We start from the raw sequence: 16,854 nt of genomic DNA on the forward strand, positions 1-16,854 counted from the left end.
CCAACAGAGTTATGCAAGTCTGATCAGAGTCTGATTTCGTGCTTTCATTTGTTTTAACTTTGTTTCTCATACATAACCAATAGAGTTTTATAGGTTTGCTGTTGAAGCAAACATGCTAGGTCCAGCTTTTTGAGAGCCTTTTTGAGTTTAAAGGATGTCTAATCCAGTTTCGAGATCACGAAAACAGATCGTGGTGGTACCTGTTTGGAGACGTCTTCCTGTCATAATATGTCAGTTTGATTACAGGGCTGCAACTAACAATTATTTTCACAATGAATCGATCAATTGTTCAGTCTTTTAAAATGTCAAAATATTGTGATAAATGCTCAACACATTTTCCAAAGTGATGCCTTCAAACTGTCCAAAACCCAAAGACTCTTCATTCATGAATGATAACGAAAAGCAGCAAATCCTAATATTTAAAGAAGCTGGAACCAGAAAATATTTGGCATTTTTGCTTTAAAAAAAAAAAAATTTTGATTGGAATGATTAATCTATAACTAAAATAGTTGGCTATTAATTTCCTTTTGATCGACAAATCCTTTTAAAGCTCTATTTGAAAAGTGACAATAGTTTATCAGCATTGTTGTCGACACATTTGACACTTTCAGCACTTGAAAAGGTGTATAACAAAGCTGTTCAGTGACTATTCAGAAAGGCATGAAGGTGAAGGAGAATTACCCCGGATGTTAAAGGGAAAACTTAAGCAGTTGCCAAATGGAAATTAGGACAAGATTGTCACAGATGATATGATGCAATGAATCACTGCTCCCGATCAAATAGCTTATGAAATTTGTAATGAGTAACTAGTTGTATAGATGTTTTGTAGAAGCATGTCCAACTCTGAAAATAACTTGGGTACCAGACATAAAGCAAAACCAACTCTGTATGCACGAGCTTTGAGGTTGTCAACATGGGCGACCAGACCACATGGATTGAAGACAGGTGGTCAGATCTGGTGGCCGGTGGTGACTGCAGGGTTTTCCCAGCTAACTGTGCCTGCTTCTTCTCTGGGGCTACTACTCCTCTCTTGCAGTATTACACAGTGAGGTGCTGACAGAGGAGAATATTTGTATCTTTTGCTTTGAAATGAACATAATTTAAAGATAGCAGTACCTGTGGCAACTTCATAATAAGAGCTTTTGAATGCTTCAACAGCAGTGTAAAGCAGCAGAAAGTACTTCATACTACCTCAACAGCAGCTGACCTTATTACTGCTCCCTCACAGGACAAATGAACAGCAACTAATTATTATTTCATAATCAATGAAACTCAGTTTCTCCTTAAGTGGGATCCGAGAACCCCCAGGGGTCCTTGAGGGGGTGCCCGGGACTAAATCTTAACTAATGAGGGTTCGAGGTCTAATTTGTGTCAGTGATGACCTTTAAAAAAGTTTGAGAACCACCTGCTTTAGTCGCCAAAATGTCAGAAAATTGTGAAAAAAAAAAAAATCATAATTTCCCAGAGCCCAGCTTGACCGCTTCATATCGCTTGTTTAGTTCGATCAAGAGATATAAATAAGCAATTTCTCACATTGAGAAAGCTAGACCTCAAGCATCATTGGCAATTAGCTTTAATAAAACGACTTAAGGCGGACACAGACAACTTTTATAATTCCCCCTCCAAGCATTTCCCTGTGGTATTACTGTTGGCAACAGCATAAGCAACATGGATAAAACTAAAGGTCTAACTACTGTCAAAAGCAAAAAAGAGAAACAAAAATTGCAAGAATCCAAATTTGACCCAGAAATCCTGATCTCAGTTGCTAAAAAAAAAGGCAGATTTAATAACCGGTCATATCAATAAGTAGGCAGGTTTTGTCACTCACCAATCTAGCAGATAGCATAGTGAAAGTGAGGATTATAGGGAACCCATATACACGCAGATTGTGTCTTTTTATCATTATTTTTTACAGTCATTACACTGTGCAATTTGTTATTACTTATGAGGGATAAGCTAGATCATCATGTTGTTTAGAAGACGACTTGAAACAAGCAATTAACACCATAAACTCATTAGGAAACTGTTTACCGACAGCAAGTGAGAAGTAGGGTCATTTTCTCATAATCTTAAATACAATGTGACTAATTTTTTAAACCAGTGGAGTCGCCCCCTGCTGGCCATTAGAAAGAACGTAGGTTAAAAGCGCTTTAGCATTGGCTTCACCTTTCAGACCTGGAAGCTCCGTCTGTTTTATATACAGTCAACCTAATGAACTCTGTGCGGTGATAATAGGACAAGATAGTTTTATTGGAAGTGAGCCCATCTGTGTCATGCAAATATACAGCACAGGCAACTACCAAATACCAAGCTGATAGAGTGGGCCCATCTTATCTACTGCTCCAGCTGCAGCTGTGGGCCAGTGACAGGTCAACAAGTGTCACTATCAGTAATCCACTCATGTTCTCAAGAGTGCCAACACTGGTCACAACTGTTTCCCCACCAGCCAAAGAGCAATAACCCAAATCTGGCACTGTTATCTTCAGTAAATAAAAAGCGTCGGGTGGGATTTTCTACTTAGATTTTCCAAAGAAATGGCAATAAAATGTAAAGGCGACTTAAATAGCACTGTGAACCACAAACCGCAACAACTGCACATCAGCTGTATAATAGAGATGCAGGGTGCAACTTTGCGAGTTACTATGAAACAACAGTGACAGGAGTTCACCACATCCTGCAGTCTACAGCTGCTGCCACAACACACCTTGTATCTACGTAAAACACACACAGACACAGACACACACACATACAGTGGAGAGCCAGTCAAAGAGCACACCCAGTGGCTTATTTGGTAATGCATGATACTGGGATACAATGCATAAGAAGAAAAGGACTGGAATGGTGTTAGCGTGGATTCCAGTGAATGGCTCACGCTGACATCAGACAGTCTTTGTAAAAATGAAGTCACAACAACTGGATACTGTATATCTAATCAAGCCAACGAGAACAATTATGGATCCCTTTCTCTTCGCAGCAGGAGCAAACAGCGTACCACTGCTCGACAGGATTGCTGAGGCACTGAGACAGCAACAGCATGAGCTCACAGAGGCAGACAGAGTAACCTAATCCCTGTGACAGCCTGCTAAAATCACAGCCTCTGCTGCCTTCTGGAATGTGCTCTGTATGCTCACTGCTCAGTCAGCCCCTCTGGCACTGCTGCACTTCCTCCAACTCACACCAAAACTCGCCTTTTGGCCACGGGGGGGCTGGTCCACTTCATCAGCGGACAGCGCGGGACTGGTCGATGAATTTATGCTTTTTTTTCACGTCGCACCACGGCAACTGAAGCCCATGAGACTGCATCTCATCCCAGCTGTCCTAGATTCTCTCAAAACAAAACAGCAGCACAGCAGCAAAGGGTCATGGGAGACTTGGCAGGCCAGCTGTGAGACAGGAAGCGTGGACACAAGGGTGACCGGATGATGGGAAAGTGATGCAATCTGACAGAGAGCAGGCTTGACCTCTGAGTTAAGATGAGTCCTGATAACTTATCTTCCCTTTGCATTGATGCATGTAATGTACTTCAATTAAGAGCTGAGATCATGTTCTGTTGCTGGGAGTAAATATGATGTTCTCCCATTAAGAAAACCATATTGTTCCAGAGTTTTGGGCTAAGCATATAGACTCCTGACTGTGTGAAAGCAGTTGGTTATCCACCCCTCGAGATCACCCTCAACAGTTGAGAATGGCCTAAAATAGACCGGAGCTCATGTCCTTTGAGAATTGCCAGAGACTTACTCTCATAGCAACAACTAACACCAAAGGTTTCAAGCTGTCTTTGAGGCCAATTTCACATCAAAAGGCTCACTCTGTGCTCAAAACAAATCCGTGAGAAGCGTACACAAACGCCACCGTTTGAAATATGTTGCATAGCAATTTGGCCACAAAATGCTAAATCTGACCCGGCCACTGTGACTTATTGTACAGAGAAATTATTTTTCAAAAGACAAGAGCAGTATTTGTGAGAATCGTATCCAAATGATATGATGCGTGACCAAAAAGCTCTTTCATTGCTCCAGAGCAAGGGTGCCATAACCTTCTCCCTTGGAGGGCCTAAACTAAAACTTAACAGCAGGGTCTGGGCCGAAAGCAAACACCCATTTTACAGTGCGTTTACGATGCAAATTGGTACTAGGATCCCAACTGACTTCTAAGTGTCACTCTGCCCGCTGTTCTCGGATTGTGACAATAAAAAATTAATAAGGGATCCTACATATTTAAAGAACATTTTTTCTTACAAAAATAAAACAGCATAAACGGCCATTTAGCGTTAGCGATAAATGCTGCTAACTAGCTACCATTAGCTAGTTGGCTCAGGTAGCAATGGAGCTAGTGGTCCAGACTGTGAGCTTGGAGCACCAAGGAAGTGTGATGATATCTCACATTCTTTTTTGTTAATTTTTGAATGTTTTTAATAAAATTCTTACATATTGCACCTTCAAATTTAAATATTTTTTTCTCTAGAACATTTGGTCGGCTGATTTGAACCTCATGGCGGGCCAACTTTGGCCCACGGGCCCCACTTTGGCAGTCCTGATCTGGAACTGTAATAACAGCCTATTTCTTATTCAAATCTATGGTTTCAGTCTTTAATCAAACATAAAAACAGGATACTCGTTACTGAATTTCAGAATCATTACAAAGATTATGCAAATAAACAAGCCTTACTCAATTTCCACTTCCCCATTTTCACTTCACTATTCATTACGGATGCATATTATACACTTTGCATACGTGAGGATTGTTGTGATGATACCGTCTAGCCCAAAGAGATTGCATTGGTGAACTGACTTGCATATTTTGTGGCTGTAAAAAAACAGAATGAGATGCCACACAGCGTGAAGCTGCTGATAAAAATCAAATTTTGGTTAAATGTCTTTATCTGTGAATGTATAATGCTGCCATCCAAAAGTAATTTATTTGGAATAGTGAGACTAGCTCGAGATCTAAAAAGTTATGACACAAACGTGAGACAAACGTTGTGGCTTCACAGTGTCTTACATGGGTGCATACTGCAAAAAAAGAAAGTAAAAAGGAAACCAAGATTATCGCAAGTAGTCATTCGTGATCTGTATCTGCCCTGAAAAGCCTGATCAAGGCATCCTTATCATACATTGCAACAACCAAAGAAAACCTACAGGCTAAATTTAGAACTAAGACCACCGCATTAGTCTTTGAAGACACTCACACATTATCTGATAAGTACCTTCTAGTATCTACACTAATTCAGTTTAATGTAGTCTACAACTGGCCTTAGAAACACTTACATCCTCTCTGTTTGCAAAAACTCACCAGAACATAATACCTCTCTGTAAGAAAGGATCCATTTCCTCAGACTCCACCTACATCAGCAGAGCCTACACATCCGCATCCACGCCCTGCCGGTAGCTGTAGTTGCCAGTTGTTGTTCTGGGTGGCCCATTTGCTTACAGGTCCAATGATAGCCACATCCAAGCAAACTGGGATCAAGGCAAGAACAAAATAAACCTCCAGGTTACCTCACCAACTCCGAGAGCTCTGGGGGATTTCCCAAATGACTAATCCAAGTTTACAAAGCAGAAGGATTCCTAACATCAAGCACTACCGTACAATAAATCTGTTTGTGGTTTGGTTTTGTGTGGTGTCGGGCTACTTTAAAACTACCAGTAGCATTAAGGAGTCAGTAAAAGAGATGATAACATAAAATCTAAATTGGGCCACGCAATGAGCTGTAGCTGTAGACCTCGTTGCAAGTGTAGCCTTCTGGAAAAAAAAGCTATTGTTGCAGTCAAAATAGCAGATCATTTGTAAACCACAAGATAATAATCCCAGACAGCCTGTGTCAGAGAGGTGAAATGGATACGCTGGCTTCCTTTTAGTCTTCGTACATCCTGGCAAATATGAGCCCTAGGGTGCTGTCACAATAGGACCAAACAAGCCACTTGGGACACATGTCTGGGAGGGCCACGTGTTGGAACTTGTGTATGAGCATGTTGAGAGCAGGAAGCATTCCAGATTGCATGGCGATGCCACAAAAATCTGGGGTCTGCACAAATCAACAAGATCAGCAAGATGTTGGATAGGAGTGGGACGAGCAAGACAGCACATTTCCACAGAAACCATTGTCTACATGCTTTTTGAACACTGGGAGGACCATGCCTGATGAAACTGGGTGTTCTTTCATTTTATTTAAAGCCATCTTTGGTACCATCAGAAAATGTTGTCCATGTCAAACAAGACTCTGAAAGTCAGCAATGCATGTTATTAAAATGCTGTAATCAAACAAAAAAAAGACTAACAAAGACTCCTTACACAAATCCATCTTTAGTCTGACATTGTCTCCACTTGAACACCCCTCCTCCACAGAAAGTGGTTAAATTTTCCCTAGTCAATCACTCACGACCAACGTATCCGCCTGAATATAACGTCATTTTAAGTTGGTCTTATGCATTGCCATGCCAATATGCTGATTTTTTTTAAAAGCAGCACCCATCTTGACAATAGTGGTCACCATTGTTGTTATGTCTCCTCCTTGGTTCTGGCTCACAGCTTGCTTGACAGCAGCATTAGTCCTCCCCACGGTGCTAACTGGATCGTCTGCTTTTCAGACGAGAAACCACTGTTTGATGTCACGATGCCAGACGATTCAGTCAACTCAGTGAAGTGGATCGAGTCAAGGTTATGCAATTACAATTACCTGATTAGCTGCCTGAACAATCAGCAGTCTGGCTCTCAGGTGATCAGTTGAATTTCTGACATGTCCAAAGTTTCAGTCCTCTGTTATGCAGTTTGAGTAGTTCAAAGATCCGATTTCCCACAAACTGTCAAAAGATCTTCTATAAAATGTATTGAGCTTCTTTTTAAGTAATTTAATTACCAAATGTTTTACATGTTGTGCAACAGATCATGTTATCTGTAGAGCCTGACCAACATATCTGTTGGCCGGTATTACGGTAGATATCGGGCTTTAATCAATATATTTTTTTGTCGTATATGTTGCCCAATATGTGCCACTGTGAAGACTTTGTTGACAGATTATAATAGAAGAAAGATGCTTCGGGTAATTTATGATTATTACATTCCCAGTGAACTTTACCTTTTCAGTCCATTCATGTCATTATACACACAGGGAAGTTTGTTGTCAAACTGTAAAATATCTCCTGTGTTTGATAATCACATTTAAGGGATTGTTGGCCAATAATTAATATCAGAACTTTCCAATATTAGTATCAGCCCCAAAATTCGAGTATTGGTCAGGCTCTAATTATCTACATCTTCCAGCCATCTGCAGCTCCATTTTTTCCATCTTACGTTCTGTTCAAAGCAGAACTGCACAAAAAAAGAGACTGCTCTCTCTTTTTGACTCATCATCGTTGAGTATGGTCATCTTGTATGAATAAGCTTGATTGGAAGAGTCACTGGACAAACTAACCCAGTCTTGTTTAAATTCAGCGAGCAGCCACGTCATGGCCGGCCAATTTATCAGTACAGTGTGAGCATAAAACTCGCAGTTTCTGGCCGTGCAGAGACTTTGGTCAGTGAAGCATACTGTTACATTAAACAGCACAAATTTTCTACTAAAAATATGGTTCGTAACATGTTTTGGGATAGGATATTGACTTATAATAGAGCTATATGAAGAACCATTTGAAGGCTTGACTGGTTCTTCATATGGTTGCTGATTTAAAGTCCTCAAAGGTGCTGAAATGTTTTAAACACTGTGGTAGAGTGAAGTGGATCTGTCAGCTACTCCTACTGTGAACAAATTCACACAAAATATCAAGAAATAGGGGCAGCCTAAAAATAGCTTCAGTGTATCACAGTGAAACTGCAGCTGTGCCTCAAAAGTCTACTTTAAACAAGAAGGAAATTTACACTTCTTAAAACATATTCTGACACACAGTGCTTTTTTAGTCGCGAATGCACAACTGTTGTCATCACAATAACAGCTGGAGCTGAGAGTATACACATCCTCATTTTTCACACCATCAAAAGCCACTGAAAGAAAAGCCTGAACCATAATGAACCAATAGAGAAAAGCAGCACCGAAACTGCACACTTCTTTTCTCCTACATGAGGAAGTCGAATCATTTACTCCAAATGAGAAATGATAGCAAATATCTTGACCGCACGTAGTTTTACAGAAGTGAAATGTCATCACACCAAACACCATCGACAGTGCAGTGCTTGATGACTTTGGTTTACACGCATTGCCAGCTAAATGTATTATAAGCTGTTTGTTAACCGTTTTCAGTAAAGTATATATTAAAAAAGTTACTGTGTCATTCTTACCGTTATTGCTCCTGGCACCCTGACAAATGACTAAATTCCCTTTTTTTGCAGCAGGTGACTTTGGTTACCATACAGTAAGTACCTTTACTACTGACTGTTCAAACATTCGAGCACACATGGGCAGTCAAATGAAAACATGACAGACAGAAAGAGACGAAATCATGAGAAAAAAAGAGGAAATGGAAGAGAGTGTATGCAATAACTGAGATTAGGGAGATAACGAGAGAGACCAAAAAAAATCCCCTGTTTCTCAATTTCAAGAGAACTCGGAAGCCGCTTACTAGACAAGATTTCTGGCCTTGTCATTTTAGCAGGGAAATTTTAAGCCATATTAGATTTTTGGCTAAAATGATAATGCACAGTTGCTTTTTTTCCCCCAGGCTGTGGGGACAGATTTGGTTGCTTGAGGCCACTTAGAAAGAAGCGAGGGCAACTCATCCCTGCGCATCCATAAGATAATACTGTCAAATCATTCAAATAAGAGCCCTGTTAGAGGGTATCTGAGTCAACAAGAACTATAAATAGGACACAGATGAAGTTTACCAGGCCACATCACTGCATTATCAACATGCACACATGCATAGTGAAAGCTTTAGTTCAGGGGGGGTGAATATGAGCTCACGACCTGGCAGCTGATAGGTGCAAATGTGCTCCATAGGTCCCCTAATTGCCATTTTAACAAGGCTTACAAATTGGCCCCAACGCCCAAGAGAAATATAATATCAGCCTTCTAGCAGGTCACGCTGGTAAGCAGGTCTCCGCCATCGTTCTCCCAGCAAACGGTGGCTATCCTCCCTCTGACTCCCACTGAGAACAGAGCTGCAGCAGACCAAATGTCTCTCTCCCCCTTCTCACCTCCCTGAAACCTTAATGAGAGACTGCGAAGAGGTCTGTCAGTGTGACAATAATTACAGAAACTGTACTATTCAGCAGCTGCACAAAGATCCCCCCTTTGGCGTTTGGAAAGACACACATGTTGCTGCTACCCCGTTAAATCATTCATCCCTAAACGACCGACCACATATCTCCAAATTAATATCTGAGATAAAAGACTCGGGCCGTGTTAATCTGCTGATTGTTCCACAGCTCTGTTGACCAAGTTTTGTAACAGGCCACACAAATATAAGCCAGTAGAGCTTGCCAACAATTATACAGCCTTATCGGCCATTGTGCTACCGAAGCATGACATTTAGTCTGGCTTTGGTTGTGTAAGGTAGGAACAATGTTGGGAGATAAACAGGAGGGGGCAATTATCTCAAATCTTGCCCAAAAACAGAAATTGTTTCACTTACACAGTATTTGCCTACCTATTACTGGTCTCCCTAGGTGGGTGTAAGTTCACAGACATTTTCCTACTAGTGAGTTTCGCTCTTTGAATCTGAGAGGAACCGACTAGTCCACTGACAAATTAAATATTTCGCAACAAATGTGGTTGTAAGCTAAACACCCACAAATCGTTTTCTGGTGACAGCCTCTCTCCAATCAGTTTTCTTGTGTATTATTTATGATTGTAAGCATATTATCTATGGGTTTGGGACAAAACAAGATATATGAAGGCATCCCATTGGACTCCTAACTGAATGATGAAAATGAAAATGGTCCCTAAATCCAATGCATCAACAAAAGGCCATAAATAGTATGCAAACAAGATGTGATAAACTGACTGCGACAACAGCTAACTGGCTGTTTAAAGGGGCAATACGTAGTTTTGGAGATGAAAGTCAAACTCAGAATATTAATATTTACAAAATGAATGAGGTAATAATACAAACTCGAAAAAAAGGAAAACCCGACACAACATTTCCTCAATAAACAGTCATGATCAATTTATCCATTTCATCATTATTAAAGCCTGATTACACTGCCATTAACGTGAGGAATAAAGGGGCCATTTAAAGTGTTATTGCAGCATTTGCATGGCTGTGATTGACACCAGAAGAAATACTAACCTGGGGGATCAATCTGAGGCGCTAACACAATGATTAAAGGGGCATTACGTAGGCAGAATTTTAATATCTACAATGTGAATGAGGTAATAAAACAAATCAGAAATACCTAATGTTTCCACGGCTGAATAAACAAGCCATTCTCAGAGGAAAATAAGGTCCCCAGAACACTGTTTGAAGCTAGAAAGGTGGCAGGGTCCGCCACATGTAAACAAAATAAAAACAGAATGAAATTGTGTTGTCCTTTGAGGTCAGTTCGTTTGTTCAGTCATGAAAACGACGAGAGTTTGTTTAGACAGATCTTTCTGCAAAACTACATATTGCACCTTTAACACAAGTACAGGGAATCAGAAGTTGAAGTCAGGGAATGCCTCCATCGTGACCATGACCAAGCTGGGTTCAGTGACTACACAACAACACAAACTTGAGCATTAATTTAACATTAAATACGAGTCACACAGGCAGAAGCGAGCACAACGAGAAGACACTGTGACTGCAGTAAATTAGAAGATGCAATTTGCTTTGTAAACCCGTTTACAGTGGCTGCCGTGAAGGCGTCTTCTCCATTTTTTTTTTTTTTTTCTCCCAATCTCAGAAATAAAAGCGTTAACGTGGTGCAGTGTAGCCACACTCACAGGTTTGTGCAGCAGTTTTACCTCAGCCTTTATCTTATAAACTTAAGCTTGACAGCGTGTCACGCTATCTAACTTGGCTAACCGAGGAAAATCCCCACACACACACACACAAAAAAAAAAAAAAAAATTCTTCCAGTGGGCACAATTACATACTGGTTGCAGCCAAACTAGCCATTAGCCAGCTTGGTAACAGTGTTGGCAAGGCGACAGACTGGGGTTTTTTTTTGTCTGGGTTAACAGTTAGCTGTTAGCCGACGTGACTTATAACGTTACTCGGCGAAATCAGGGATAGCAGGGGCAGCTAGCCTGTAGCTCTCATGAGAGACGTCGGTGCGGTAGCCCCCGGATCAGATAGCCTCACCGTCAGCGGCGGCTCAGATTCATACCACTGCTCAGTCATACCACGTCTTACCCGCTTGCTGATGGCCACCTCTTCGCGTCTCCTTTTCGGGGATAATAATTCAGCGTCTTCAGGAGTCACGCAGACTTGGAAGTGGTATGCACACGAATGATATCCAGAGTCCTGGCTAGCAGACAGTTAATTTTTTTTCCACTCCAACAAGCTAGCCTAGCTGATGAGACGCTGTGCCCCGTTGGAATAGCATTTCTGTATCAAAGCATGTCATTGCTCAGCAGCGCGGCTAGGCTAAGCTAGCAGCAGCTTCACAAGCTGTTCAGACTCCGACTCCCGCCCCGCTCGCACCCGATTGGCCGCGGAGGAGTCAACTCTCTGCTGATTGGACGGCGGCGCTGTCGGTCAATCAAGACTGCAGCTGCTGATGTTTTGCGTTCCCACAAGCATCCATCATGTTTTTTCTGCTTTGTGAGGCCAAAGAGTCAACCTAATCACTGCTGAAACACTTACATGAAGAGAGAAATGGACGAAGATATTTTATTATTATATAGTTATGTTTATCCTTTTTATTTAACTTGTTTAATTTGGCTTAGAATCAGAAAAGTTGCGCTCAATGCATTTAAAGCACTGAGTGGGGTTTAAAGCTTCACTATGTAGTTTTGGGGAAGAAACTTTAATCAGAAAAGGGGAAGAACTTAAATGACTCTTTGTTAAACTAAATAAACAAACTCGCTTCATTTCCATCACTGAATAAACAAACTGACTTTGGAGGACAACACGATTTCATACTGTAATTTGTTTATGTTTGGCAGACCCCGCCACCTTTCTAGCTTCAAACAGTGTTCTGGGGGCTTTATTTCCCTCTGAGAACAGCTTGTTTATTCAGGTATATAAAAAAATAAATATTTCTGAGTTTGTATTCTTACCTCATTAATATTGTAAATATTACTATTCTGAGTTGGATTTCTTCTCCAAAACTACATAGTGCCCCTTTAAGTGTCGTGCTGTAATTCATAATTAGCACTTTTTACAACTTTTTTTTGAATTGACAACTTGCCTAAAAAGACATAAAGGGCAATTATGAGAGTGTGGACAATCAGCTCACATAAACAAAAATAACCTCTATTCTTAAATTATGAAGAAAGTTGGCCACAGATGGCAATATATTGTCTTTACTTAGAAGTATGGCCTCATATGACAAATAGATAGCTATATAGAATAGTTGGAATTGTTGTTTTCGAGCCTTTCAGGAAAAATGCTCAGTCATCTGTACTGTGAAACACACACACAGACAGACACAGACACATCCATACAATAACTCATCATTAAATTCCATTCAGGCCCCTCCTGGGAAATGATAGTGCTTCTAATAAACATGTCTGTGGTGAAGAGGGTTGCAGAGTAATTTGGAAGGTTGTGCAGCTCGCTGCAGGATGCAATCTGTTTCCTGCTCAAACAGATGGGCCTCCTCTACATGTATTCTGCTGTGTGCACCCAAAACCCCATCTCAAAACAAGACTGTAACACAAGACATACACATGGAGACTGAACCGGCTTTATCTCAGTTTATTCACCTTTTTAGTTTGAAAAATAAACTTTAACCACCGATCATCGTGTTTTAAAAGAAAACGTTACTGACATGTGTTTTCGATATCAAAGACATTTCACATCATCATGTGCTTATGGTGGTGGTTGTTCAACTTTCGGTTGTAAATGAATGGAGCTTGTAGTTTACTCATCATTTGATTTATCACTGATAGTAGATTGTCATCAGACAGAATGATTTCCACAACACCTCTGTTATGTGTGTGTTCGCAACCACAGGACTGATTATAGCTGGCTTCAAAAGGAATAAGTTAAACATACGACAGAGTGTCATAAATTTAAACACTTTATGGAGTGATACTGTGTGTACAAACGGTCATAAATTAATCCAATGACTTTTCTTCTGCTTCTGCTTACTAAATGAAAAGAGCTTGGATGGAGTGTGTTATGTAATGTCTTTAAAGTGATGCAATAACAGCCCTTAGCTGGATATTGTTAACCAGTGGATATAGCACTAATTATCTCCAGAATTCACTGTAGTAAAGTATTACTTCAATAATGAAGTGGATTGTGAATGCCACCTGCTGGGCTGTTAGTGGAACATCCATGATGTGTCAGCTTTTGCACCGCAGCGTGCAACATGTCCTCTTTCATCTGCTCTGCATCATCATTCGTTCATTGCATCACTTTTTTGTTTCGCCCCGGGGGAATCACACAAAACCGACTGCCTCAGTTTGGGGGGGTTTATTTGACACAGTGAAAGGAAGCATCGCTGGTGGTGAGCCACTGAAACGTCCACTACAGAAAAAAGCAGATGGTCTCATGTTGTTAAAGCCAGGGGACTTTAATTCAATACAGTGCACCTGCCTCTGGGCATTAGTTTGATACGCGTCTGAAAGTAAACAGAAGCAGCGTCCAGGGACGTAATCGGTAGTGTTAAATATAGAGCAGCGACGGGGCCAGAACATACATGAGAGGCAGTAAAAAAAGGTGCAGTGTGTGCACAAGATATGTGCTGGATGGTTCTCTGTGTGATCCCCAATATTCCTTTTTGTAAATTAAGATGACATTTTAATAATCTTATGACTGGCTGGCTCTCTATAATGGCATTTTACTTAAATTATTTAGACTCTCTTGGCAAGCAAGAGATTAAGGCTGAGAAAAGCAATACCAGTTATTTTATGAAGCGTGGGTGGTATCTATTTTTATTCTTTCATTCCTTATATGTTGTACGAATGATTCCTGGGCTGACATTCACACAGTGTGACAAGTGTGGCAGTGTGACAACGGAGAGATTCGCCGCACCTTGTTGATGTAACCACGATAAAAGGTGCTATAATTCAAAGGTGCGTAGTTTAGGGGAAGACGGGGAAAGATCACCATTGGCTGTTTTATTCATGCCCAAACAAACTCTCTTCATTTTTATGGCTGAAAAAACAAACTGACCGTAAAGGACAACACAATTTCATACTGTTTTTACTTTGTTTGTATGTGGCGGACCCTGCCACCTTTCTAGTTTCAAGCGATGTTCTAGGAACCTTATTTCCCTCTGAGAACAGCTTGTTTATTCAGTTATAGAAAAAAAATATATTTCTGAGTTTGTATTATTACCTCATTAATATTGTAAACATTAAAATTCTGAGTTCTCCAAAACAACATAATGCCCCTTTAAGATAATTTTACTTGAGGGCTCCTCTATAACGGCATCTTTTAAAAAAATATCTATACTGTCTTGGAGAGCGACAGATCAGGGCTAAGTAAAGCAATACCAGTTATTTTATGAAGCGTGGGTGGTATTTATTTTTATTCTTTCATTCCTTGAATGCTGTACGAATGATTCCTGGACTGACATTTACACAGTGTGACAAGTGTGGCAGTGTGACAACAGAGAGATTCACCGCACCTTGTTGATGCAACCACGATATAAGGTGCAAATCATTTAAATGATTATCTTACACTGCCACTCACAAGACCAGATTCAATATGGTTCAAAAAGAGCAAAATCAACCACAAAAGTTAAAGGAGCACTATGTAAGAATTGCCCATGTGTTAATACCCCAAACCAATAGGGGGCAGCATATTGCCAGAGTAACTGCTGCTAACTATAGCTGGTTAGCTCAGTTAACCATGTAGCTAGTGCTCCTGTTTGCTGACTCTGAGAGCTCAAAGCACAGGGGGGAGTGTTTGTGTTGCTCACTATCGGACTATCACCTCTTCAGGTACAAAGTGTGCTTGTTAGCATGCTAACTTTAGTAGACTTCTCTGCAACACAATACATAAACCTCTCTGATATATGGTTAAAACTGTTATTTCTTCACATTCTGTTAATAATTATAGTTTTTGATTGTTTTAAACTAAAATTCTTACATAGTGCACCTTTAAATTGACTCTTTTTTTCTTTTTTTTTGCTGACACTGTGGACACAATTTGACATTAAAGCAGTACTATCAGGGGACATGGTCACCATATTACATTTGTCTTTTATTTCACACACAAATATTAAGACATTAGTTACACAACTGGCACCCTTCCAACAACACAACAATACAAAATCATCAGATGAAGATCCAGACATTCTTTTAAAATTGCACAACCAAGCAACATTGTAAACAAATAGACCGACATATCAAAACTCATTTGATGGGCGAGTCTAGGATCTCTTGATAATCCTGCCGGATGGCCCTGCTCACCCTGTACAGCTTGACTCCTGTCAGGGTGAACACGCTGATCATGATGACCAGGCCTCCTATGACGTCGTAGACAGACGGGACCATCCTCAGAACAATGAGCTGGAGGAACATGGCAACCACGATCTCAAGGTGCTGCACGGTGCTAACTAAGGCTGGATGAAACTTGTTTAGAGCATAGTAGACTCCGAGGAACGCCACCGTGGAGCAGATACAGATCCCAATTAAATAGCCCCAGGTCTCCCCATCCAGAGGGATGATGGGCTCCTGCATGACAAACATGGTTGAGGCACCCCACACCGTGCCCGTCCAGCCGAAGGTAAAGAGTGCCGTCCACATGCTGACGCGCTCCTTAATGGCTCTGTAGACGATCATGGAGAGGGCAGCGGTCAAGCCGGCCATCACTGTCATTGTGTAGCCAAAGGCCTCCTTCCAAAACCCCAGCCTGGATTTCTCCTCGTCTGCTACATTTGGCACCATGACCAAGCACAGACCGAACACGCTTCCCACCACCGTGACCACATCTGTGTAGCCCAGCCTCTCGTCCAGCAACAGGAAGGCCAGTATTGCACTGAAGACTGTGGTGGAGGCTCGCCACATGATGGTGCCATTGCTGGGCGGTACTATGGCGAACGAGGTGTAGGCGCAGGTGATTGAGATGACGTTGCACACACCGTAGAAGAAGAGACGCAGCCGGTAGCCCTTGGGGCCAAAGGGGGCCTCGTGGTAGTAGAAGACCACCAGGATTGACAGCACTTGGATCACGGAGCGGATGAAGAGCAGCTCGAGGGAGGGCACTTTGGAGCGGTCGGCTGCTAAACGAGTGATCAGCGCCACACAACCGTGAGCCACCGCCGCCCCGAACAAGGCCATCCAGGTCACCCTGGAGGCCAACACATTCGCCTCGCCAAAGCTGGCCAGCTGGCCCCCGACCCCCTTGTCTTTTTGCACATTTGGCTGCTTAGGCTGGGTCTCCATGGTTCCAAAGAAAGTCCTGCCACTTTTGGCGTCTGACACCAGTCTCTTTCCCACATTAGCCTCCGCGAAGGCGCCAAAGTCCTCAAAAGAGGGCGCGTCATCGTACCCTTCGTCGCCAGGCTGGGGGAAGTGGGTGGCGTATTTCACCGTCACCGTGTCTGGGTGGATCTTAACCCGCTTTTTTGATCCGTACTGCAGCGAGGATGAAGATACATCCATGTTTCTTTATACTTCAGATCTGAAAGATGACATAAAAATCGTTGCAGTGTTATTGCGCTGAAATAATATTCAGATATTCTTCACCCTGTGCTCTGATTTTGCTCCTCTTAAAAAACAGTGTTTGCATAATTAATCACCTGATTTCTAAGCATCCAACCCTCACACCCGCAGAACACACATGTTGACACACACACACACACACACACAGCACACACACT

The 16,854-nt window shown here is 41.6% G+C and overlaps 2 protein-coding genes across 2 annotated transcripts in view; both read right to left on the reverse strand.

Annotated features, from left to right (window-relative positions):
- Positions 1-11,464, reverse strand: part of nck1b (NCK adaptor protein 1b) — a 30,381-nt gene extending 18,917 nt beyond the window's left edge. The window contains exon 1 of the mRNA XM_073487787.1: positions 11,265-11,464. The gene's annotated coding sequence lies outside the window, so the exon portion shown is untranslated. The remainder of the gene's footprint in view (positions 1-11,264) is intronic.
- A 3,921-nt stretch (positions 11,465-15,385) lies between these two features.
- Positions 15,386-16,636, reverse strand: slc35g2b (solute carrier family 35 member G2b). The gene has a single exon (XM_073487780.1). It carries the CDS (start codon positions 16,634-16,636, stop codon positions 15,386-15,388), a length of 1,251 nt encoding a protein of 416 aa, XP_073343881.1.
- Between the last annotated feature and the right edge of the window lie 218 nt (positions 16,637-16,854).

Source organism: Pagrus major, chromosome 19, assembly GCF_040436345.1.
Source record: "Pagrus major chromosome 19, Pma_NU_1.0".
Classification (NCBI taxonomy): domain Eukaryota; kingdom Metazoa; phylum Chordata; class Actinopteri; order Spariformes; family Sparidae; genus Pagrus; species Pagrus major.

Coding starts and splice junctions, on each gene's coding strand:
- slc35g2b (XM_073487780.1), bottom strand. CDS start 16,636: ATGGATGTATCTTCATCCTCGCTGCAGTACGGATCAAAAAAGCGGGTT.